Source organism: Haplochromis burtoni, unplaced genomic scaffold (genome assembly GCF_018398535.1).
Source record: "Haplochromis burtoni strain Fernald_Lab_line unplaced genomic scaffold, NCSU_Asbu1 Contig_77, whole genome shotgun sequence".
In the NCBI taxonomy this organism is placed as follows: Eukaryota; Metazoa; Chordata; class Actinopteri; order Cichliformes; family Cichlidae; genus Haplochromis; species Haplochromis burtoni.
The window spans coordinates 1,968,405-1,995,358 of NW_024582438.1; the positions used below are offsets into that span (position 1 = coordinate 1,968,405).

The 26,954-nt window shown below is 43.2% G+C and overlaps 1 protein-coding gene across 7 annotated transcripts; it reads right to left on the reverse strand.

Annotated features, from left to right (window-relative positions):
• Positions 1 to 78: 78 nt before the first annotated feature.
• Positions 79 to 22,055, reverse strand: LOC102305393 (coiled-coil domain-containing protein 136). Of its 7 annotated transcripts, none has more exons than XM_005929074.2 (10): positions 21,256 to 21,413; positions 20,956 to 21,103; positions 14,068 to 14,385; positions 9,851 to 9,925; positions 8,997 to 9,299; positions 6,990 to 7,107; positions 6,254 to 6,530; positions 6,039 to 6,170; positions 4,290 to 4,402; positions 79 to 2,259 (listed from the first exon to the last, which is right to left on the reverse strand). In XM_005929074.2, the coding sequence occupies exons 2-10, from the start codon at positions 21,005 to 21,007 to the stop codon at positions 2,247 to 2,249; spliced, it is 1,401 nt and encodes a 466-aa protein (XP_005929136.1). In that variant the 5' UTR covers positions 21,008 to 21,103; positions 21,256 to 21,413; the 3' UTR covers positions 79 to 2,246. The 7 variants fall into 7 exon arrangements, with proteins under 7 accessions (XP_005929136.1, XP_014191245.1, XP_014191244.1 ...); XM_014335759.2 differs by having other exon boundaries at positions 20,956 to 21,100; positions 21,256 to 21,401; XM_014335758.2 differs by lacking the exons at positions 20,956 to 21,103; positions 21,256 to 21,413 and adding an exon at positions 21,938 to 22,055.
• Between the last annotated feature and the right edge of the window lie 4,899 nt (positions 22,056 to 26,954).

Here is a 26,954-nt window from a genome sequence, read left to right on the forward strand (position 1 = left end):
GGATTCCGTAAGACCTTTATACCTTGTGACTGATGCCGAGTGAGGCCACCACCCAGGAAAAAATAAAGCTCTCAGACATCATGTGGGTCGGGTATATTTATTTTCTCAAGTCGTGTACAGTGCAAAATAGACCTCCGTGTAACAAAATAGCCACAACTATATTGAAAACAACAATGCTATCCAAATGTAAAGCAGTAAGCCGAGAAACACTGCAGTTACAGAAGCTCGTGAAACTATGATAAAAGTCAGTATTCATGAAGGAAACTCAGAGTGAGTGACACATGAATCAAATCAGACAGTATTCTATACTAATGCAAGTAATGGGAATTCCATTTCTATTGTACGATTGATCCAACAGACACTGACAACATTTGCAGTCCAGCGGCACATTTTCTGTTTTCTTGTGCATATGCAGAAATAAAAATTGTCAGGCATTGCTAATGAAGGTTGAGACTTCAGAAAAAACTTCCAATACGTTTCAGAAACTCAACAGGTTTTAAGAAACAGGAGTTGCACTTTCTGGCACCTACGGTCAACTGCAATCTAAACGCATGCAACGGCTACACCACCTCTAGACACGGAGGTACTGAAAATGGTAAGCGATGCTATCAATCCTCCTGAATGACATCACCATAAATAATGAACATTAAAATGACATATATTTCGGCTATCAAATATACGATGCTCTTTCAAAATAGAGTAGACTTTCTACAAAGCTAGTACAAATGGATTTAAGAAATATCTCTCCCATAGTACTATATGTCACATCTATATACATGAAATACAAAGAATCCACATAAACAACATAAATTATATATTTGTGCTTCTATGTTTTTCTAGCATGCCGTTTTCAGTTCTAAAAGATTTTTCACCAAGAAAATAACATATATCACAAATGTAAACAGAGTCCTGCCATAGATACATAAGTTTTTCCTAACTGATGCTTAGCCTAACTCGTTCTGACACTTTCTTATTTACATATTTTGGACCCATAACTGCGTCTGTAATGCCTTCGGAAATAGCTGTGCTCGCTCATTTCACTGCATCAGTGTTATAATCTGTCAATATCTGGATATCAACTGGTAGTAATCAGACCTGCAGGGGTTTTTCCCCCCATAAAGCATGTAGTAGGTAAAGCTGAAGGTCGACATTCTCACACTGTGTACCTTGAACAATCTGCAGTCGCCTAAAAAAATCACTAACAAAACACTCAAAAGCCAGTTTAAAGCCTTACAGAGGAAAACGAACATGAATTCCTTCACAATGACATTAGCATTAGCTTAAAGTATACGAAACAATGACTACATAGACCCTCCCCACCAGGATTTGCTCCTAACGCTGCTTTATTATGTTGGTAAATAACAAGAAATCATATTGTTGGGGTATTTCAAAGTGAAGTGGCTCTGCATTAACCTCCTGGTGTGTTGGTTCATTGATAAATTAAGGGGAATGTGAAGAGGGGCTGACCACAATCAGCCTTCTCATGCTTGCAGACTTTGTAATGAAGGCTGTCTAATATCTAACTTAAGGGCAAAATAACACAATAATAGATATGATAGACTGCTAATTCATGAAGACTTGTTAACTTTTGTTCATATATTGCATTGTTTTTTTGGCGGGTGGGTGGGGGGTCAGTAACTGATTGTTAACAATTCTTTCTGCTATGTACACTTTTGGGGGTTTCAGCGCATTACTCCAAATCAAATGCTTGTCCTTATGATCAGAGACACCTATTAACAACAGTTTAAATAGTAAATAAATAAATAATGGTTAAATAAACTAAAACCAATTTAGTACATCCTACTGAGAAACATAATTTGTCACATAGTTAAAAGAGAAAAAAAAATCATATTCACTGACACAGAAGAGGAATGACACAGCACTAGCATACATTTAAAGGACAGTCCTTGTGTGCACTGTCTGCAGGTCAGCTCATTGTCGTCTTCAGCCTTGAGTGATGCCGGGCGCATCTTTCTCAGCCTGTGCGTGCATGTAGTACCGTCTCGTTAGAGATAAAGGTTTCCCCGTAGGTGTTTCTACTACAAAGTTGTCACTTCTATCACATTTAGATCATTCCGGGTGACTCGATATAGACATGGCAGGAGACGTGAGGGCTGGTCTGAAGCAGACGTTCGTCCCGTGCGGTTGTTACCCATCCAGTCAGAATCGGATGAGAGCTCTCAATAAGCTAGTCATCACTAGAAGCACAGCTGTGGCTGCAGTGATAGTCACAATGGAGCTCCAACCTACCTCACTCCCCTGAGGGAAGACACGAAAAGAAGAGTGTCAGGAGTCAGCAGAGGTTAACTGTCACCAATAGATACAAACTAGATGTCTTATAGAAAGAATAGTTCCACGTTTAGGGAAATGGGCACAATTGCTTCTCTCAGAGATTGAGATGAAAAAAAAAAAAGGAGATTGAGATGAGAAGATTGTTACTGATTTAATGTCAGTGCAAACAAATCAGGGGGTAATTGGTTAGGGAAACACCAACTCACACCTCCAAAGCTCACTATTTACAAACCACATTTTAAAATAAATACTAATTTAAGCTAAATATCATTTGGCTGTAGTTTCACATTTGACACAAATAAATGGTAACAATCTTCTCATTTAAATCTTGGCAAGAAAGCGGTAAATCATATTTCCCAATAAAATGGTTGAGCTTTTTCTTTACATTATTCATTCAGTGAAGCTCAAAGATTTCTTGTTTTTCAGTTTTGCCAAACTGCCCACCCGTCCCATGTTGACCTTTCATAAATGGTGCACAGACGGCAGTGGTTCATATTATCTGTTTTTCAGTGTGTTTCAGATTTTAAAGGCCGTATTTGGAATTTCTTCAGTTTATATTCTCCCATAACAACTAAACACAAAGATTCCTGACAAATAAAGGATTAGTTCACCAAAATAACAGAAAAACATATTTACCTCTGACTATATGGACTAAAAACACTAGGCTATCAACACTTTACATCTACAGGAGCTGCTCGGCCATGGAAACCCATCCCACGAAGCTCCTGGTGCAGTTTATGTGCTGACATTAATGCCAGAGGAGGTTTGGAGCTCTGCAGTTATTGAGTCAGCAGAGTGTTGTTGACCCTGCTCTGTAACTTTACATATCTAACAGTAGACGCTCTTTAGATTGGCCCATTCTTTCACAAATGTTTGTAAAGCCTCGATTTGCTTTGCAATGCAACTGAAAACACCTGATTCCCAACATAACGAGGTGTGGACATGCTTGTATTCTTTGAATTTCATCTTTGATACCTCCAAAGATCATTCGTCAGCTGTGTGGTTTATTAGCCATGCACTATCATTCCGTGGACTGTTGTTATATTACACAATTTATGAATAAAGGAGAGTAGTTTTAAGTAGTTTTTCGAGCCCTGCCATCTTTATTACAGTGGCTAAGACAGACAGCGCCATTTCACCTAATCACTTTTTATGTAGTACTCCTTGCAAGTTCGTTTTACTTCAAGATCCCAAATATCCAAATATATATATTTACATATGACCATTTAACATTTGTACATGTTTATTTTTATCACCTCATTTTCATTATGTCTTTTTCCTCCTCCACCATTGCACTTTCTCCTCCCTTATTTCCACATCTTGCTCTTCCTTCTCTCAGCTAAAGTCAGGACTCTAACACATAAAAACCTGCTTATTTATTATTGACCCAATTACGTATTGTCAGCAAATTAGACGTGCAACCCTCCCATCTCCAGACAGCTCACAGCGAGCCAGCTAAACACTTTGAAACTCCAGGATTTCAAAGTTGACCTTGAAAGAAATTTCATGAAACTATAATGAGTAAGATATCATATGAAAGGGCATGGAGAGAGCTGTACAACATGTTTCATTTTTTCAATGACGGCTTAATGTTTTGCAAATGACACGCCGCAAGAATATATCTTAAAAAAAAGTTTTTACAGCTTAAAAGCCAAAGATTTCAGCCAGTTCTGCTCCAATCATCTGGGTAAAGATAATAAAATGCACAATTTTAATATGTAATTCTTCCTTGTCTGAGGTCAAACATCAGAGTTGTTGTTATAAAAGCAGGCTGATGTCAGCATGTTGTAATAAGACATCATAAAACCTTAAAGTTTTAGTATAGCCCTTGCATTCTGGGGGAGGGGGGATTACGCTCTCTGCGTGCTCTTGTTTTTCTTTCGTTTAGCATATTATTGAAATTTTTTTTGTGTAATTTAGGTGAACTAATCCATAGCATATTTTGCGAGAACCATAAGTAGCATTACGCTTCAGACGGATATAAGCTCCTCCCATACCTTGCTCTCTGGGACGCCAGCTCCGACAACCAGCACCAGACCACAGCCACAATTACAATCATTCCTATGAAGGGGATGGAGAGAACAGCGTGCTCAGACGGATGGATGAATCTCTGAGGAGGGAACAGAAACAAACACAAGGACCATGGCAATGAAGGGGATGAATGAATGATGGAGCGAGGTAGCCAAATAATAAAACAAACAGATAAGGATGTGTGACAACGGCACAAATGGACCACCACTACACTACACAAATCACTCAATTCTAAGTGTGAAATGGCCTGTGGCTGTGATATACGGGGGGAAGGACTGTGATGGAGTGATTTAATATTTCCTATTAAACAAACAATGCATAACTTTACGGTGACATAAACATCAACTCAGTGTGAGTATGCGTGAGCAGTCCCGTGTGGCATTTCCTGGCTGCGTGTGATATCATGCTAGCAAAAGAAAAGAAAAAGAAGGAAAGGCACGCAGGATGGACTTAGCATATGAAGGTGTATTAGTCTCTCTATCCTCATTTTGAAGTTAAATTGTTCATAAGTCGTAAGAAATTTGTCGTCAAACAGGCTGAGAGGTCATGGACATTCAGAGAACAAGGACAGCATCAGAGACAGGCACGGGTAGACAGTTTGACACGATGTGGAGACATCTCATCATGGCTGTTGCAGACAAAACACAGTTCTGTTTTCACTGGAGGATTTCAACCATCGCAAGAATATGATCCAAATTCTGAGGTTTTGTTTAGATTTTTCACTGAGTTTTTATGCGCTCTTTTCAAAACTTGATAATACTCGACTTTCAGAGTAGCGACTGTCTTTGCATGGCAATGCAGGTGAAAGCACAGACTGTTCTACCGTCAGTGCATTCTAATTCCTCGGGAGCTTTGCAATGGAAATCACAACCTATGCTTTCATTCAGTGGCACCTGGAAGGCTGAGAGGTCATGAAAAATACATTGAACTGAGAAGTTATAACGCATAGTTCAATGTACAAACCATGCTGGATGCTTTCAAGTACTTATTAAATGAATATGGCATGAATTGTGTTCACTTTCATTTCATTTCATTTAGATTTTTCATATGTAACTTTATTAGAAGGAAGAGAAACCAGTCTGGTATTAAATAAAAAGTCTAAACAAGAAAAAAAAAGCAGTTTAATTACATTTACTGTTTTAAAAAGATCTCAAGTCTGCTTATATGCTTCAGTGGTATAAAGTGCATTAGCTCCAAGGTGCCTGAATGCGTTTTATTAGAGATTTTGTGTTTTTGTCAAACAACAGTATTTAAGCATTGCTCTAACTGAGCAGTCAGGACACAGACACAGTGGGGGGAACGTTCCCCAGCCCAAAGCACACAGTAAATACTGATATGGGCTGACAGGCCAGGTCAGCTCATATCAACACATGTATCGCTGCAGTATGGGACACATAAAAAAGTGGGCTCAACAGACACAGGATACAGTGAGGAGCAATGTGAGGTTCGTTATGTGTTAGTAGATAGTGTGACTGCAAACAACAACAACAAAAACAACTTTACATTTTCTTCATTGTGTAACTGGAATATTGCTTTTAGAATAAATTCATATCATTTAAAAACAAGTTCAGAAAGCGATGATAAATATCTACTAAATATATTATTAGTAATCGCAGAAAGCTGTACAGCTTTTCAATCAGTTGCTCTGCTGATGCCGGCACTATACTTTTATTATAGTTTGTCCCGTGATGGGCTTGAGCTCTGCGGTTCCTCACCTGCGTCCCCCCCGACAGCTTCTCCAGCTCTGCCTTGCAGCGCTGCAGCTCCTCCTCCAGCTCTGCCCTCTCCCTCTGACTGCTGTCATACAGTACCTGCAACTCCTGCAGCTCCATCTTCAGACCCTCACACTGGAGGACACAGAGGCCAAAAGAATCAGAAGAATAACGTGTACCAAATCTGTGCCACTTTCTAGCAAAGCAGGGCACTGTACCTCTCTCTGAACTTGTGAGGCCTTCTCCTCAGCCTGTTTCAGCTGGTCTCTCAGCGAGAAGATCTCCCCGATCCCTCCGGTCCAGCTCGTCGGCGTCATCGGCTTCCCATCGAATGAGATGTTCTTCTGGATGGAGGCGTCCACCAGACGACAGTTCTCAGACTGGGCCATGGTCATGTAGCTCTCTGTCATGACCTCATCTGAGCCGGTCTCCATCTCCTTTCCCTCTGTGCCCTCCCCCGCGTCTTCCTCTTTCAGCGACAGGTAGACGCTAGAGCTGCGAGATCAAAAAGCGGCTCCAAATTAACCAGCTTCTACCATTTTTTTTATTTCTTATTGTAAAAACGGGAGGATAGGAAGATGTGTTAACCCTTAGAAGAAATGTTGATATCAAATGGTGACACTGTTTTGTCAACCTGCTTGTCAGCTACATATACATTTAAACCTGAAGTTAAAATATTTACACCCTATAGCACAGTAACAACTATTCTTTTCAATTTCCCAGTAAATGGCCAGACAATATTGGCAAATGCTCATCATATAGAACAACCTTACAATTCAAAGGCATTCTTAATTCTTAATTGCTTATGTGTAATCCCTCATATCATGCTACAATTTTACTGAAGTGCTTAAACAGGTGGTCGGTGCTGTGATGGGAGCTAGTGATACCAGAGGGTATCCCCTCCAGCTGATCCAGTGAGGACAGCTGACGAGCGAGCAGTCGTTGACCTCTCACCATGTCCTCTGTCTTTGCAGCAGCTGCAGCCTCTCGGAGAGCCGTCTGTTGTCCTCCTTCAGGGTCTGACACTCCTCCCTCAGCATACGGCACTCCTCCTTTAGCAGGTCGACGTCACCTGTCGGAGCAAGAAGGGCACAGATGAGGATGTTTAAAACGACATTGTATACTCCTACACATCTTTATAGTACAGACAGTGTAAAACGTAAATTTTAGTCATCCGCTCTCTTGTCAGAGCACGAGAAGCTTTGGAACAATCTCATATCTGTCTGCTGAAGATGAAGCGACAGCCAGCAGCTGGTTAGCTTAGCCTGGATTGGCAGCAGGATGACACATCCATGCCAGCTCTGTCTCAGTGGTATCAAAATCCGACTGGCAGTTTCTTTAAGGCTTACAAATGTTTTAGTAAGTGCAAGAACTGAAGCAGAAAAGCCATTTCCACCAATAATGTTTGTGCATTTTGGGTGATGTTCCCCCCACCCTCGGTCCCACCCAGCTCCAGACCCCAGCGGTGACATCATGCACTGGAAGTGTGGGTCCCTCCCTGTCGTGACCTCATGTCCCTGGTATTCTGAATATACACACACATGTCACTCCCTTTTCAACTCCCAGCAATCCTATTTTGTAGCATTTACTGAACCCGCCAATGACAGATGTTCTTGACTGCAGTTTACTAACATGCTGTGAGGGAACGAGACCATCCTCGTGCAAAGACTGATCACAGGCTTTTTGTGCTAAACTTAAAAGCTTGAAGAAAGAAGAAAACTTTATTTTTAAGCTTGTGAAGATGTTTTCACCTCTAATCCAAGAGGCTTCAGTAAGAGTCCCAGATTAGGAACCTGGAGACCTGGTGCCAGGAGAATAACCTCCTCCTAAACATCAGCAAGACTAAGGAGCTGATCGTGGACTTCACTACAAAGCAGACCAGGAATTACAAACCCCTCATCATCAGTGGCACGCCAGTGGAGAGAGTGGACAGTTTCCGATACCTGGGTGTCCACATCCCTCAGGACCTGTCATGGTCCTGTCACATCAACACCCTGGTTAAGAAAGCCCGTCAGCGTCTCTTCTTCCTCAGAAGACTTAGAGACTTCCATCTGCCACTGAAGGTGCTCAAGAACTTCTACTCCTGCACCATCGATAGCGTCCTGACGGCAAACATCTGCACCTGGTTTGGGAACAGCACCAAGCAGGACAGACGAGATCTGCAAAGAGTGGTGTGCTCGGCAGAACCCATCATTCAATCAGAGCTCCCTGACCTGCTGTCCATCTACACCAAGCGGTGCAAGTCCAAAGCTAGGAAGATTATGATGGACCTCTCCCATCCCAACAATGGACTCTTCTCACTGTTGAGGTCTGGGAAGCGCTTCCGCTCCCTTAAGGCCAAAACAGAGAGAATGAGGAGGAGCTTCTTCCCCCGGGGCCTGAACCAGGCGTAGGACTGGACTCTCCCACACACGTCACCACACGCACCACCACACATTTCCTATAATCCTATAATTCCTATAATTTATAATCCTTATCTTTATAATCTCTTCTGCTATTTGCACATTCTTTACTGTAAATTCCTAAGTTAATTTGTAAATTTTTTGTAGTAAATTGTAAATATTGTAAAACTTTTCTTCTGTCATTTAATGGTCGGGCATTGTACAGCTACAAGCATTTCACCCCCATGTCATACTGTGTATGGTTGTGTGTGGTGTGTGTGACAAATAAAATTTGAATTTGAATTTGAGGTATTTAACCCCTACTGGGGGTTGTTCCTGTGAGAGGTGGTCATTGACCTACTACTTCTCATGTCCTACGTCACATGAGTTAAGATGGAGAAAAAAGGGTGGATTTAATGCCTAGTAGGGTTAAATTCACAAACTTAAAGATGACCAGTCGCCTTTTTTTCTCAAGTTTGTAAGACTACAATGACTTGGGTAACTAAGAACCTAATAAGACACACGTGATGCAACGTCACTTCTTCTCTGACTGCATCTGTCCCCTTTCCTCATCCCTCACCCTCTCTCCTCTCGGCCTCCCTGCGCTGGCTCTTCATGCTGATTTCGGCCCTGAGCGTGGTTATCTCCAGCTCGTACTCCTGGGTTTCTTCACTTAGGCGCTGGAGCTCGGCCCGCCGGCGACACAGCTCTTCCTGCAGTGAGGCGATGTCGTTCTCCCTCTCCGCCGCTGCCTCCTCAGCGGCCTGCTGGAGCAGGAGCACCTCCTCCTGAGCCGTGCGCAGCTCCTCCTGGGCCTCGGCGAGCTCGCTCTCCTTCTCCTCCTCCAGACTGTACATCTCCTCCTGCACAGAGCGCAGCTGGGCTGTGGCAAGCGGGGGAAGAGGAAGAGGAGGAGGAGGAGAACGTTAGGTTTTCTTTATGGCAGATGTGTGGGTGAGACTGCAGTGTCAGTATGGGTGTATATGTATGATCTCACCTGAGGCTTTGCAGTAGTGGGCCTGTGTGTGTTTGTGTGTGTAGGTGGTTAGTGTGCACTTGCATACGCCTGTGTGTGTGTGTCTGTGCGGGTGCTGTTTGAAAGAGGAGCTGATGTAACTGATGGTAACTGGCATGCTTTTTATTCAGGGTCAGGTTGGGATTATTAGTTTAGTCATTTCAGGAATGGAGAGTTCTCTCCACCTCGCAACTTTAAAAAAAAAATTTCCCTTCTGATTTTCTGTCTTTGAGAACAAAAAATCTGCATAAGTGGTAGCATGAAACAGAAGTCAAGCTAATAAATTAGCAGCTTAAAGATCAAAATCTGCAGAGACCTTAAGCACTGAGGGATGTAAAACTTTTGATTTTTTTTAATCCAAGGGGAAAAAATGACACCAAATGTTATTTTAGAGATCTTTAGGCATATTGTGTTGATACCTTGCAGATTCTGGATCTGCCGTGTGAATGCCTCAGCCTGATGGGCACTTGCCAGACGCTCATCCTCCAACAGACCTGGAGAGGAGAGACAGGGAGTCAGGAGTGGGTAGTGAGATAAGAGGGAAAAAGTGCAGCAGGCCAAAAGAAGAAAGATGACAACTTGATAAGCTGTTCAACCTTGAGGCATGACTGGATGACACAAGCAGCTTTGTATGTCTGCTTCTGTTAAAAGCAATGAACAGTACGTGAGCAGACCATCAATATTACTTAGCAGGATTTTTCTTTCTGGTATGCGAGTTCCTAATGATCCTTTTCATTGGAAAATTCTCTTCTAAACTTAACAGATAGCAGTAGAAAAATAACACAGAGTGTTTTGGCTGCCAGTTTCACAGCTTTTGGTTTGCTGCTATTTTTGAATTTCTGTTTATTTTTGGTCCCTATCAGTATGTCTCATGCCAAATGTTTTCTGCCACATACTTCAGGCAGATTCACTGATGGCTTTTATATAGCAGCAAGAGGAGCTAGAAGGATAGCGAGAGCGTATTCTTAAATCAAATCATATGTCCATTCAATTCAGTTTTATTTACATGGCACCAAACCACAACAATTGGCTCAAGGTGCTTTAAATTCTAAGGTCAAGGCCCTAAAATAATAGAGATAAAACTCCAAAAATCAGACGACCCCCTATGAGCAAGCACTTGGTGACAGTGGGGATGAAAAACTCCCTTTTAACAGGAAGAAACCTCCCTTATGTTAATTGGGTTAATTACCCATGGGGTAATGTAAGCTGAATGGTGAGATGTCTCTATGTGTTAGGCCTGCGACAGACTCGCGATCTGTCCAGGGTGTACCCGGCCTCTCGCCGTATGGTAGCTGGGATAGGCTCCATCCAATCCACAATAAAGATAATGGAAGATAATGGATCGATGGCTAAATTATAAACACTTAGAGTGAATTAAGATACTTGTAAAAAAACATGCACACACACAAAGTACTTTCACAAGTACAATTTAATTGTAAAAAATGGGTTTTTTTTTTTATCAGTATTTGGTGCACCTTTCATTAGTACAACTTCTTCTATACATTTTTGGAAACAAGTGGGTTGCTCCAAGTGTTTTGGAAAAGTTGCCACATTCCTTAATTGCTTGTGTCTCTTTGTGTAATCCCAGGGTGACTTCATGTTGCTAAGATCAGGGTCTCTGTGGGGGCTGTACCATCTGCTGGAGGACGCCTTAGCCTTCTTGTGGCTTGTGTACTTAATGGCAGTGAGTTATCTACAGATCAAATTTCAGATCAAATGCCTCCTTCGTTGTGTTGTGTCCTGCATAAGAACCTAAACATGTAAAGTGCCTGTTATGCCCACTGACTTCAGGCTGCTGCTTGGAAGAGTGTTTCAGGTCTATCTGCGGCACCCCTCCAGGCGCCTGATCACCAACACCTGCGGTCTGTAATATGAAGCAAGACCAACAGACCCGGGGTATATTTTCATACCCCAACGTTTGGGTTCCTGCTATGCAGTCACGCAAAAGGTGGCTATCAACCCTGAGTTTTCCAATCTATTCACATAAAAAGGCATTGGCAGAAGGTGACCAGTCTGCTGGCAGCACGCAGGAATATTTTACAAAATAAGAGCAAACTATAAAATTAGAAAACTCATCATACACGCTGCAGCCAAAAGGAGAGGTGTGTGAGTGTGTGTGATAGGAAAAGTGCTGTACTAGCATGTGTATGCGCTTTAAGTGATTTGGTGGTCAGCAAGACTGGAAAAGCGTGAGACGGCCTGAATAAAATCTATTTAAAGCCGGGAGGAAAGTTGGAAAAAATGTGCACGGGAAGATCTGACTAAAAATACGTCTGAATTCACGCGCTGCCTAAATGTGAGTAGCTGCTTCTTTTCTGTATAAGCCAGTTTTAGCCTTACTATTTAAGCAGCAACCCGGTTGCATTAAATGGTGTGAGAGTAAATATAAACACATAATTCAACCTGGTAAGTAGGCTTGCTTGCAAATTTTATATAAGGTCAACGAGTACAAGTTTGAAAATAGGGTAGGTAGGTATAGCGTAAGTTGCCTGGCAATATACTTCATTATGAATGATCCTTGTAATACAGAAAACTCAGTTAAACCCTGAAATTCTTTACTGACTCTTGTTCCTGCTTGATAGTGCTGGTCTCTGAAGTCCATGTGATTATCACTGGGGCTGGATAACTGTCATTTGTCACTGGAGATTTTGAGACATTGTCTGTCTGTTTTTTGATCACCTGCTGCTTCACTGTTTCGCTTTCCTTATGTCCTGTTCAGTGACTGAAAGAAGTCTTTGATTCAATTTAGCTTTAACAATATAACATGTTTTGTGTTTAAACAGGGAGCTTAGCATTGTGACATTTTGTTCGGTTAAACTATCATACCAAATGGAAAAGACTGTGATAAGCCAACTTTAAGCTTGAAATGAGGAGCAAGCCAGTCACTGGCTAAAGCTAAGATAAGGGCTGGCCTCTTCTTAGAGGGTTGGGGTCACTTAGGTCTCATCTATCTGCACTGGGCCTCTCTCAGCAGAGGGTGACTTCTTAAAAAAGACAGATAACCACTGACTACACAGGAAGCCCTCCATAACAGGCCATTGTGCCATTTCACCAAACTCACCAGTCGCTTCCCAGAATGTTCTTACCAAGCTCATGAAATTCATAAACAATCTACTTGCTAAACATCAGCTGTTCAGTATCACCTCACAGTGCCACTTCCATGGATGTAGAATCTCACTTTTTTATTTTCATAATGTTTAAGCTACAGTTAGTAGATTGTTATCAATATGATTTATAACTTTTTCCATTTTAAATTTGGTTTTTAACGCCCTCAGATTAATCCTTTCATCAAGCTACATCATTACTGGTGTGGGGGTAGAAACCCGAAACCGAGACAACCGCATCTGCATGCATCAGCTGCCAACGCACCGAACAGCTGACTGTTCCCAGAGGGTCTCGACCAATACTGAATTCTGGTTGAGGTCTAGGACACTCCGTCTAGAAACTTCCCGCAGTGTGAGCGCAGTTGTCTGAGGAATGGTTCCCCCCGCTGCCAGACAAACTGCTGAGCTCACCATGCTACGTCTCTAAGAATGACACACTGTTAAATGCACACACTCATAAACGCACACACACTGAGCTCAGTGTAACCTCATACCCAAGGCCTTAGTCACTGCTAGTGTCTCTGAGCATTATGCTCATCATTTCTAAGGTATGAGCTTATGCTCTTCTTAATGACTATGAGCAACAGACTGTCTGTAACCACATATAAACAGTTCGCCTTCTATATATGTATCTAACAAAATTTCACAAGGATGCCTCAGGTACAAAGTTAAGAGAGGGTTTTTTCTACTGATCAGTGGGGAAAAAATAGTGCAAACATTTATGTAAAAGTACTCTGAAGAAAATTCAGGCTGAGATTGTAACAGGAATTTTATAATCATGTGTCTTACAGCACAAATGGAGTTTTTTTCACAGCGAGGGAAAGGCCAAAAACAAGGTTAGTAAAAAATGTTAGGTAGCGTTTTTAGCTCACAGAAAATTTAGCCGCAATTAAATGAAAGTTTTTTTTTTCTTTTTCAACTTTGCTTGTTGGTCTTAGCTATTTCCATTATTTTTCTTTTCCACTCACTGAATATGCATGTGTTGGAAGTGTAACGAATGAAAGCCCAGGGTTATTGCTTTTGTAAATGCGATTTAGGAGCGGCGCTGGCAAACAATTTGCAGATTTGAAAAATGATGGTTAATTGCAAAATGTAGATTCATTTCTAAGCAAAGCGCTTGGTGTACCATTGCTTTTTGCAAAGCTGTCCCAGAATTAAAAGAAGGAAAAATTATATTATGAAGAGAAATCGGCGAAAGAGTCCCAGCTATTTGTGTTTTATTACCTACGTGTGTTCAAATGTGACGTGCTTTTTATTCAGCTTTTGTTACCGATTCCAGTTGTGGCTGAACATGACAGATAGAAATGTTAGAACGGGGACTATCATGGCAGTCAGCATATTCTATAAATGCCAGAAAAAATGTTACAGAATTAATGCATGTTGATGGATGATTAGTGCATTTGCATTGATTTTTATGGGAGATGCTTTAATGTTAATGTTAATAAATTAATAGTTAAAGGTATTAAATAATGAACATACATATTACAGTTAAGGGATGCAGTCCTAGAGGTATTCAAGGCTAGAGTTCTCACCTTGCAGCTCGTGGAAGCTCTCCTGATGTTTGTTGGAGGTCTCTCTGGCCTCCTCCAGCTCCAGCAGCAGCTGCAGCACCTGCGCCCTGAGCTCCTCCAGCTCCTGCTCCTCAGTCAGCGACTCTTGCTCCTTCTTCCTCTTCTCCTCCCCTTCACCTTCCTCCTCTTTCAGTTTCTTTTCTTCCCCCTCTTCCTCCTGAGATCTCTCCTGGTCCATCTCCTCTTTCTCGTTGTTCTCCTCCAGGACTCCTCGCTCCTTGGCGGTTATCTCGTTGTCCATATTGGGGCTGCTCTCGGCTTTCAGATCACAGGGGTCATCTGGTAGAGAGATGGCAGACATTACGAGAAGGAAAAGGGATGGAGAGCCTTACAGGTGACAAACCCATCTGTCATCGCCTAAAAACTCAGTCACGCTTGGCTGCAGAGCAAATGGTCTCTTCTCCCCCGAATCAACAGCACCATCTTGTGATTAAAGTGGCACCGACTTCTTTGTACATCACATCCTGTTCACTCTGATTTAAGCGTAGCTGTTCAATCCCACAATATAACTGAAAATCCTCTTTTGTGATTAACTCTAAGACACAATCCTTTTTCTTGAGCGATTCCACTGATTAAAGGAAGAAAATCACACGTGCCTTAAAACGTCAGAATTTTGTAATAAGCAGATGTTAATGTAGCAGCATTCACACGCAACATATTTCTCTTTATTCACCGCATTTCAAGCTTTGTGTGTTTATGGCACACGCATCCTTGTATCCGCACTGTGGATTTAAATGTTTGGCCAGCAGGTGGAGCAGGTTAGCTGACACAATGCGGAAACAGAAGTGGGGAGGTGAAGCAATCGCTATGACTCACCACTCAGCAATGCACCTCAAAGTCCACAACAACAGAGCTACCACTCATAGTAAGAGAGATGTGACACACAGCTCTTTCACGTGATCTTGTGTCACATTTTTGCCTTCTTCTTAAAAGATTTCGCTCAGTAATAAGCTCAGGCCCAATAAGAAGCTCTAAAACCAAAAATGAGACATTATATATGAGGCAGACCAATAGGAGTGAACTTGATTTTGCATTACAGCTCATTGTCTCACTACAGCTACTGAGACAAAGTCAGAGCAGTTCAGAGGAGATGGCATCCCCGGCAGTTCTTCTTGCATTACACACACGCAAACACACACTGACCTAATATCCTTTCACTCTCACTTCTCAACAGCATGCCCTCCTGGGTCAAGTCCTTCTCAGAAATAAATCAATATGTAGTACTGCGCATTCATGTCTGAGTGGTCTCCAAGTGGCCAAAAATTGCTGTTTGTACTCAGAAAGCAATGTGAGGATGGGAGAGGGGGAATAGTGTTCACTGAGGGACAGAAGATGGAGAGACGTGATGAGAAAAAAGAAGAAGGCTGCAGCAGGGGACGGAATAAAGCATTAACTAAAGATCTACCCTAATTAAGAGCGATGCTCACCGGTGTAATCTCGGCTCTGGGGATGCTTCCGATTCTTGTGCTAATTATTTTTTCTTTCTTTTTCTCTGCTCGCTAGATGTAACCTTGTACATCACAGCATATTTTATCATGCATCTGTGACAGCCTTATTCCTTCCTGTCTCATAATGATGTTAATTTAAACAATGCGGCCCCTGAGAGGCATGCGAGAGGTTTCATGAGCGCAGGGCTATTTTGTCATTAAACTTTGATGCTGGTGTAACGAGTTAGTCATAAAGAAAGAGAGAGACGGAGCTCTGTGGCGGGGAGTTTTAGCTGGAGCTGCTTGTATAGCCAGGGGCGGCTAAAGGCCATCAAGAGACAAAAGGCTTCCCACTGAATATCACTCACATCCAAATCTCTTACAGGATATGTTGAGCTCATGGTGGGTAACTCCAAAAAGGCTTTGGATCAAGTGTTTTCTTTTGTAAATGTCTATTCTGTATAGACGGTCATTATTGTCCTCACTTTAAAAAAAACACTTTTTAGGTATATTTAGGAGAAAGAGTCTGGCTTTGCATGATGCATCGTGTGCAAACCCTTACCACCACCTTTCACCTTTCTACTCATCGTATCACTCTTAAAAGAAGCTTAATCTTCTCACCTTGTGGGTGAATATCGAGCACATTGTGCAGCCAAATCAGCTGCAGTGACACCTGTGCTCACTCCACTGTGCTTGATTTTTTCTTTTAGTCACGCTGGGATTGCATTAGACATGGACGCCGCGCGCATACAAGAGCAGGCGACGGACAGCGGTGTCATCTCAGGAGCAGTGCAACAGCTCCGGGGAGAGGACGCCTTTTATCTATGCACAACACATTCTTTCATAATCACACTGCAGCACAGCACTCTGAGTATGTTGGTATACACACTGTGCCACTTTAGAAGAGAGGCAACAGGCAGAGCCAAGTAGTCTTTGTCAGCATCTCAGAAAGGCTGCCTGAGATTTAATTCAAACATTTAATGTGTCAACACCAGCCTTTTTGTTTTGCTTCTGATTTGGCGTTCTGCGATGGAGCGTGGAGCATAATGAAAATTGCACTTTGCAAAATTGAAGAGCAGAGCGGGGATTTTTAGCCAGCAGAGGGGTGGGTGAGGGACGGGCAGCGAAATCTGAAGCTCAGCCTCGCAGACTAATTAAGTAGACAGGAATTTACTGGGAAAAACAGCATTTATGCGCTCACCTTTTTTTTTTTTTACAGTCTTTATCTTTAATGATACCGCTTCATGCAATCAGTTGTAATATAATAGGGAATGTGGAGCAAAGTGCTTTCGAGAGAATAGTCTCTCCCTATTGCTGCTAGTTAAATGAATTGACTGCTAGTTAGGTAGTTAGGAACATCTGGAGTCAAATCAGCCAATAAAAGAAACGACTGCTCGCTGAAAGGCGGCGCTGGAGGAGGCTGTCTACGGGTGTTGTGTCCTGGGTGTGTTGTGACTGAGCAAACAGGTGTGTGCTGCGGTGTCAGTGGTTCATTTGTGCATATGCCCCAAGAGTTTGCATTTGCATATGAATACACGCCAAGAGTGACCACTTCTCTTTGGTTTTGCATGTGTGTAAATACATAGAATATGAGCACGCATACATGTGTAGTGAGATCCCCACTTCTGATGAGTCTATATACACAACATACTGTATTTATGATCATATATGTCTGTGATCTGCTCTGTGTGTGTGTGTGTGTGTGTGTGTGTGTGTGTGTGTGTGTGTGTGTGTGTGTGTGTGTGTGTGTGTGTGTGTGTGACGGATGTACGTGTAGGAGGCCATGCATAATGCACAACACCCCCTCCTACCCCAGCTTTGAAATCAGCCCTGCTCTGATGTTGTAGCTTTTTCCCTGCACTGGCACACTTCCTCAGCAACACATAATACAGAGGAGGGAGGGGGAGCTGAAATAACAAGGAGCCACCGTAGGAGCATATGTGAAAGGGAGACAGGGGAAAAAACAATTAGAGACACACAAGGAAGGAGAAAGATTTACGACGTTAACCCCACGCATCTCCACATCCACCATGCACCCTTGGTCAGCACACCAACAACCCAGAGCTTCAACATATAGAGAATCACCATGGTGATAAAGCTGTATTTTGGTCCACTGCTTTGCTTTCCATAGAAACCTTTCCTTTACCCCCCCAGAGAAGAGTCTGTGCAACTGTATCAGGTGCACTGTCACGAAGCCCACACGGTGAGGTCACCATCATATGAGATGCACTGCTTTCAAGCTGCGTGGAGACACACCGGCTCCAGATGAGCAGCAAGTGACAGAGGTGGGGGTCTTGTGAGGTTAAAGTGAGTTTATCTCTTTCCCTTGCTCTCTCTCTGTACTGCACTTCAGAGGCTGAAAAGTCCAGGGAGAGTGAGGAACAACAGCAGCAGGAGAAGAAAAGAAAGTTGAAGCGACTTAATCAGCCGTTCTGTTATTTAAATGGAAAATTCGTATTTGCGCTTTCAAAGGGGAATAAGGGAAAGTGGGTCAATGGAATAGAAAAGCATCGCAGGATGTGCTATAATTTGGCCTCATTAGATGAGTACGCACAAAATCTGTGTCAGTGTGTGCATGCTGTAGGTGATTTATTCAGGGAATGTGTGTTTTTTTGGGGGGTTTTCAATACGAATTTGTGGTGGTGCAGTGTGTGCATAAGCTTGTTGCATAGCTATTCCATTAGGGGTTTGAATAGCATCAGAAGAAGAACGGAAAACAAGTCATGCAGTTATAACCCATTTCATCACAAATGAACCCTCCCCCCAAACCACCACCCCCAGCAAAGCAATCACTATGGAAAGCTTTTTTTTATCACTTAGGTCTTATTTTAAAAAAATAGGGGATACCACAGCTCACTGTGTAGCTGCCAAAATTCAAAAAAGATAAATCCAGAGTGCTAATGATAGGTTGACAATGCCAAGCATTTCTGCGAGGGAAACAAAAAGTTAAAGCCATGGGGGCGGGAGGGGGGCTGAAGGAAGGAGCTGCGGGAGTTCGTGAACCTTCTCCATTCACTTGAAAGTTTTAAGAATTTTTCCATTATACAGCCGAGTAAGAATAAAGCACACATGGCACACTCGGTTTAGCCAGGGACCTGCAGAGTGCCTTAAGAGCCCTTTTTTCCCCCTATTTTTTTAAATGAAGCACTTAAGTCTGGTGGGAGAGACCAGAGAAGTGGGTGGGGGGAACATGTGACAGTGAGAAACAGGGATCAGGGATGCTTGAGGACAGAAAAGCATGCGAGATTTGTTTTCGTTTGTTGTTCTTGGCTTTTTGGTTTTTTGGTTTTCTCAAAGGTCTAAGCAACTCCCACATCTACAAAGTTTGTCCAAGGCAGCAACTTTGCTGTTTATTAGTTCCGGAGAGCTGAGAGAAATTCTGTTTGTGTACCTTTGGGGAGTATCACTGCTGATGTGAATTTTTGCAGCATGAGGGCACAACACTGGAGAGAAGATGAGGGAATGGAGGGAAAGAACAGGAGAGAAATGCTGCGTGGGCTGACGCGCTGGCAGGTGCAAAAGGTTTGTGTGTTTGTGCGCGCGCGCGTGTGTGTGTGTGCTTACATTTAGGGGTAATGAATTAGTCCAGTGTGTGTGTGTGTGTGTGTGTGTGTGTGTGTGTGTGTGTGTGTGTGTGTGTTGGAGGGTGCGTGGGTGCTGAAGAGAGCAAAGGATTCCATCTGAAAGAGGGGGACGAGATACTGAGTGGGAAAAGCTGAGAGAAGGATGGAGAGAGAAGTGTTCGGCAGCTCGTGCAAGTAGGAGGGAGGAACAATATGGTGGCCAGTGGCGGCATCGTATGCAGACACCTTGTAAATGTCAGATGTGCCTGTGATCTTGCTCGGCGGCAGCATGTGTTTGCACAGGAGCATCTGTAATCTCTGTTGGTAGATGTGGCAAGGCAGCGTAGAATTAATCCTCAGCAAAAGTGCAAAAACCAGAGAAATGCTGTTGATTTTTAATAAAATTGCTTTTTTGAAGAACCCAGACTTATGCTGAGAGTTAGGGCTGACCTCAGCCAGGGCACAATAAATGCACTTAAATCCCTTTAGATCCCCCAAAGGTACATAATTCAAAACTATATCACTTATCAACTCAGCTCAATCTACTTTCTAGTTCTTTTTATTCTCCAGAAGTCAGCCCTGACACCACCATAAGCTCAATGTTGGCCGTCACGAGCACTGAATTCCCAGCTTTAAAAACATGCCTCAGGTTGTGATGAAGGAAAAAAAATAAAAGAGTCCCTGGAGTTAAGAGGCTAGATAACAGGAACAAGCTTGTTAGGTAAGGAAGGATTTCTCCTGAGACAGCATCCGCGTTACGGCGATCAGGCTTCAGCACAACAAATGTAATAAACAAAACTGCTCACAAATGCAAGTGGTTCGATAAGTCTACGGGCATCTATGGCGAGCATATTAAAAGAAATGAGCCACCCAGTCCTTGCTCCTGAAAGTTCACTTTTAGGACATTAACAGAGGAAAAGGAAACCTGACTCTGAGCAAACTGCTGACCTGTGTATGTGTCTGTTTCTCCGAGCCCCTCCACACCAATAAACATCCTCCTTCCAGCGTCCCCACACACACACACACACACACACACACACACACACACAGGGCCACTCTATCTGCAAAACACATACTCCTTCCTCATTGAGAATCATGGAAAGAGAGAGAGAAATACCACACATTTTCTCTGCATAGTTGAACAGTACTAATTCTATCTGAGGCGAAAACATAAAATAAAGATGCATTGTGTTTGCTGTCATGCAGCAACTTTCAGTGGAATGAAGTTACCAAGCAAGCCTAAGTGAAGCTGCTCATCTGCTCCAAGCCACTATGTGCGCTAAAACGACGTCTCATTCCTCCGCAGATGATAATCTGTGTAAAACACGAGAGAGATTCAATCTTTAACAAAAATAACACCCAGCTCTGCATGACTCCAGATTCCATCAGTTCTCCATCGGGATAACATATGCAACAAATTCAACAGTGCTAAACGCTAGGCCTAAATTATTTCCTGCCTTTGGCTGCCAGCAAATCGTTACCTGGCAGCGTGTCGCCTCCATCAAACGTCCACAGATGCCGTATCTTACCGTGCTGTCCACTCACTCACTCACTCACTCAGTCTGTCAGCTCGACTGCAGCTCTTTAGAAACACGCTCCCACAGTAAACACCTCGACACCAGACCACCCTTCTCCCGTTCCACATCCTGCCCACTTTACATCACTCACTTTTAGAGAGCATGCTCTTTCTTTGAAAAAAAGAAAAAGAAAAGAGAGAGAGAGATAAACATTAACCATCTACCTTTTCCCCGGCTGATCGCTGTCTATATAATCTGTAGTGCAAAACACAGCCACACGGCTGTATCCAGCTACGCGGAGTCGCAGATGAACACACACTGACAACACAGCAGCACACAGACCTGTGGAGTCCAAAGCCTCCTCTATGAGTGGAGGTAAACGCAGTCCATCCATAGCCCCCCTGTCGCTGCTGCGAAGAGGGAGAGACGGAGGAAGAGTGGGCGAGAGAGGGTCAGAGGGTCCGCACGCCCACCTCAGCTGCCGCTGCTGCTGCGCGGAGAGGAGAGGAGGGAGACAAACACACGGAAAGTACTGATCGCGTGTCAAGTACTCGTACAGCACGCGCGCGCGCGCAGGCTTCGAATCTCACAAACTTGGCACACGCAAACACACGCGCGCATGCACACACAAACCGCCCGTACCTCGGGAGAGTTTGGGAAAGATCCGGGGAGCTGAAGGCTGGGCTCTGGAGCGTGGGAGAGATGCCGAGAGGGAAGAAGAGGGGAGGAGCGGAGCGCAGGGAAAGATGCTGTTTTCCAGATGGCAAGCTCCGTCTCCCTGCCCTCTCTCTCTCTCTCTGTCTTTCACATGCTCTCTCTCCCTTCAGGCTCTGTTTACTATGTTTGCACTCCTTTTTTTCTGCACCATCCTTCTCACCAATGCATCCACTTGTGCCCCTTTTGCATTTGCTGACTTTTTACATTTGTTTACGGATTCACGATCATCGAGGCTGGGACGCAGATCTACGCACAGACGCGGACAACAATGATCACCAAGGCCCCCTTTTTTCAAAAGTCTTTTCACAGGTCCAAACGTGTGTGGTGATGCTTTAGACTAGCTTGCTAAATGTTAGCTTTAGTTGGAATCTTGGTGATTCATTTTTAGAAGCCCTAATAACAGGTAGTGTGAAAGGCATCACTGGCAATGCATTAAAAGTAGTTCAGACAATCACAGAACCAAGATATATGCAAATCCTACTTATAATAAAACACCGACCCGTGCTTCCCTTTTTTGTGCACACATTTACACTCACATACACTCTCTCTGTCTCTCTCAATTACTTGAGCATATTTTGGCCGTGGCCCCAAAGCCAAATGAATTTACCTATAATGAGATCCAGAATCCAGACAGGCTGTTGCAGTGGAGGCTGACAGCTAGCGTCGCAGATTACTGATCATTTCCCCTCCATTGTTCATTTCCTCCCCTCCCCTTGCTGACTCTCTCTCTCTAGCTCGCTGCTAATGAACAGTGTCACTTATGCTATAAATATATACATCATCTCAACCATAACACCACTCACTCAATTTTCATCACAACTTTCACACACACAGCTTTTTTTGTCTCTCCGTCTGTCTTTCAGCCCCCCACCACCACCCATACACACAGTTTCTCTCTCTCTCTCACACACACACACACACGCACACACACACACACACGCGCACTTTCTCACACTCAGTTTCAGCTGCCATCACATCTGGCAACTTCTGTGCAGTAAGGAGCCAGAGATTTGAGGTGTGGCGTGAAAGCCTGAAAATATGTCAGCAGACAGAGAGAGAGAGAAAAAGAAGAGGAAAGGAATGGGGGGCCAGGCTTAACCGTTCGCTGGCCCAGGAGGGGGATATTTCTAACACTGCACTGTCAGGAACCAGGAAGTGCTTTGCAGACAGAAGATGCACACACAACGTTTGACACATGCACTCTCATGTGCAATCTGGCAGCATCTGAAAGAGGAAATGTGTTTTAAAAAGGCACAAAAAACTGTAGCGGAACGGAAATAGAAGGAAGCAGAAAACCCGTGTCTGAGTAGCAGCATGTTCCTGTTGTTTGTATCTGTAATGAACAGCAAGTGATTTCTGAGAGGTCGACAACACAAAACAAGGGATAGGAAGAAAAAAAACAAAAACTGGAAAAGACCAATGTCTCCTTGTAAGCACTTCCTTTACTTCCTTGTGCAGCTTTTCTCGGGCAGCCTTAATCCTCAGACAAGGAGCCTGAGCAGGGAGACATCTTTCAGCTCTTAAGTCATCCCACAGTCTCCTCACCACACACAATAACACCCCCCACACAGACACACACACATACACAGGAAGGGAGAGCTGTGGAAAGCGCAGGCTGACAACACATGACAGGGTGTTGATAATGAGCTGACAATGTCTGGCTTCAATCCACGAATGTCACTCTAGTGTGGCAGAAGCAGCCGGGCTGCAAAGTAGAAGTGCCAAAGAGGAAATGCAGATACTGTCAAACCTTGGTCAAAATATTTTTAGTAGAAAGTTGAACCAGATCGATGTCATGTACCTGCCTCTCCACAGGCCCCACAGACTCAGCCATGAAGCTGCAGTGAGGATAGCACTGACTGCTGCACTGTTAGAGGCTTAAAAATCACTCAGAAATGTTGTTTGGTGGGAAATCGCGAGCATTTTATTGCAGCAAATGTCTCTACGAGTGCCTGTTGATCAAGATCTGGTCGTCCTGCAGTGAAACTGTTAGAGATGAGTTGTTTGTTCTGCTGCAGAGAGCAGTCCCACAGAGTGTGAGGTCACATGAAGGGAATCTGTCCAATCTGCTCAGACTGTGGTCTTTGTCTTGTCCAGATTCAACAAGTTACTGTGCCCACAGCCACAGTGCAGACGTCAGGAATGCGAGCCTATATTTGGCATGAAGCAAAAGAACAGATACGCACAAACATGTACACACACACGTCCAGAAGCCCCTTATTTCTTACTATTCCTCATATGTGGCATCACATTAAGCATCTTGCATTAGCGTAGCGACTGAATACGAGCGTTGACAAAGGATTTACATAAAAACGTGCATAACAACATGAAGAATTCATGCAATGACTGAGAGTATGTCTCACTACCAACTCATTTGATTTGCTGCAAAATTTCCATAAACATACGTACACAGCTGTGGTCCCCAGAGAAAAAAATCCTACTGTTTTCAGCGATTAACATTTGTGATTTGTAATGACGTGCGTCTGTAACCTTTGTACCCCCCCTCCACACAACCGTGAGGCTGTAGCATAAAAGAGGTCCTTAACTGGTGGACATTTCTTAATAGATTACGCACTAAGTACTGCCCTGTTTAACAGTCACTAATTTTATTTGTCAGCTGGGTGCTGCAAAATACAGAGAGGTGATTAGTGGTGAAGCTAGAAAATAAAGACAAACCACACGTTATTGAAAATTTGCTAATGCTTCCATTGGATGCTTCTGTACCTTTAAAACCAGCTTTAGAGGTGGCCTGGTAAATAACATTAAACTCTGGGCAGATCTGGGGCATGTAGATGTTTTTCACCAGCGCTGTAAGCTGAAACACTGTGTACCGCAATGCACCGAGCACTAGAGGACTACACTGTAAAATTTAATGAGCTGGCTTTACTTTAAAAAAGGAAAATGCAAAATTGATGACTCAAAGAAAAAGTAACCTCAACTTAAGAGGAGTAAGTTATACTTACTTAACAGGGTACCAAGGATAGTATAGAGCCACAATTTGAAGTTAAAACTGTATTTTAAAAAGTCTATAGAGTTGTATTTTTTATAACTTTAGTGAATATTTTGGCAATAAATTCAGAAAATGTCACTATAAATGGCTATTATATTTATTAGTCAAGTCAAGAGTACTCGTGCACAATATTTACATTAAGTGTTATAAGATGTGGATCCAATTCCGTGTTACACGCATAAGCCTCATACGCTACACAGTCATAGGATTGCTGATTTTATTAGTATGCATAAGAGCCTTTCACTCCATCCAGTGCATCACTCCAGAAATCTCAGACATGGTGGTCCGTTGCCAGCGAAGCCTTTACACTGTTCTTGCCCACACAAACGCTTGGCACCACATCACACATCTGGTGAAATAATCATCACAATGTCAACAATAACAGTCTGATGAGTCTAGACTTGCAGAAGTATTAAAAACAAATCAAGCACACATTATAAAATTAATTACTTATGCACAAATACTCTTCAGCATTTGGGCAAGAAGTGCAAATAAGAAATTTCAGTTAAAATTCACTCTTTTATTTAAAGTAAAGACATTGTTTGGAGTTACAGGGTGGGAGTCAAAATGGGTCCAAAGCACATTTTTAACAGCAGTTAAATCACAACCCAAAATAAACCTAACACAGACGCAGCTGCGCCGAGAAGAGCTATCACAAGTGTCATGCCGACCTTAAAAGGAACTTTGCAAGCATTGATGGCAAATTAAAAACACACTATCAAAAAAACACTTTCTCGTTGTTTTCACAGATCTAGCAACTGCCCAACAGCTTGTTAAATTTCTCAAAAATGATCATAATGACCAACTGCTGGTCCTGTGGCACTGGTCAACCAGCAGAAACCTCACTACAGCCATTGAGCTGGCATAAATTGCTTGCGGATACACCAGAGGGATCAACAGGACGTATAATTACTCTGCAGTGACAGTGTATCATTGTCATTGTCTGCAGGCCGTGTAATGGAACCTCAGAGCCATAAAAGACAGTGATTCACCCCCACAATCGACTTTACACCACTGGGCTGCCAGCCTTTAACTCCAAGCATCACTGTGGCGCTCTATGGTTGCTTAGCAACTAAAGGAAATTGGAGGTGCCTTTGAATTAGGGCATTTTAAGAGGAGATTTATATGAAGACCTTGATGATAAATGCCTCCATAAATCTGGAACTTTCTATTTCTATGAATTAATCGCTGGAGGTTCTAATTCTGGTTTTAGACACTGCAGCGTCACGGGGGCTGCAGATCTCACGCTGGCTCTATTATGAGACTGTGGCTCATAATAAAATGTAGCCTGCATCGTTTCCAGATGCAGGCTACATTTTCATGTTATAGTGCAAAAGCAGAGGAAGGGAACATGGCCTGTTTCCATGACACCATAAACAGGAAATAGGAAGGGCCCAGTGCTGCCAGAGCAGTCTACGTAAATCACCGAAGAAGTTAGCAGAGAGGTCAGAACTTTCCCATAATTTCAGTCAATGCACGAACGACACCAGAGGATTTCTGAAGAGTAGCGCCTCCACCCTTGGCTTCAAATGGAGGTCCGATGGGCCTGTAGCCCAAAAAGTGTTGCATTTGGGGATTTTTGTTTTCAGCATTTATTTTCAATGAAATGAGCTGGAGCATGGGATTTCTAGCTCTAGTCACCTGATAGTGGTTTACATATGCTCCCAACTTTAGGTGTAGTTTGGAAATGAGTGCAATCAAGAAAGTATGTTCCATCCTAAATCCCTGACAGACCAATCACCACAGACATACATTTGATGGGTGCTCTTTTTATGTGTAAAACAGGCTATACTAAGGACCCTTAAAATAATGTTTTTCTTTTGATTTGAACCAGATTTACACAATCACTTAAGCCTTCGGCTCTCTTCACTCAAATTAATTGAGGCCTACGTCGGCAGTGCCCTCTGTAAACTCCAGCCTATGTTTTTATTTATGGGATTATTTGGAAGTGAACGGACTCTACGCACTCAACCCACATTTTTATAAAACGCACGTAAACAAAAAGACAGCGGTACTTATAGCTAATTCTATCTACACACTTCCCACTCTGTTTTCCCGCAAGTGAAAAAAAGTGTCCCTCTCACTCCTCCTCCTCACTAGAGGAGAAAGCAGGAGTGAAGCTGCGGCAGTCCTTTTTGGCGGCCTCCTCCAGGTCCTGTCCCCTGCAGTCACCATGCCAACCTATGTGAGGAGGAGTCTTAGCTGCGGGCCCAAAGAGACTTGATGAGGTCCTGTGATAATTAGCACCTCATTATGGAGCCCAGTGAATAGGCCAGCGGGCTCCAGGAGCCACAAGGGACAGAACAATGGAAAAAAAACACACACACACACAAGACAAAGGCTCACATCAAAGGGAAGCGCCCACTTTTTAGACCACGTAATAAAGAGGAGAAGGAAGATTGGGGAGGAAAATATTGCTCTCCATTCATACCTAAAAATATAGCTCATAATCCCAGTTTTTAAGCTTCCGCGTGTGGGTGGTTGGGTGTACGTGTGTGTGTGCTTGTGTGTTAGGATCTCTGCGTCACTCCAATCTGAATTTTCCCCCCTCTGGAGGCCTTAGTTGCTCCTCAAATGCATGAAACATAGTCAGTCCTCCCACTCTCTCTCTCTC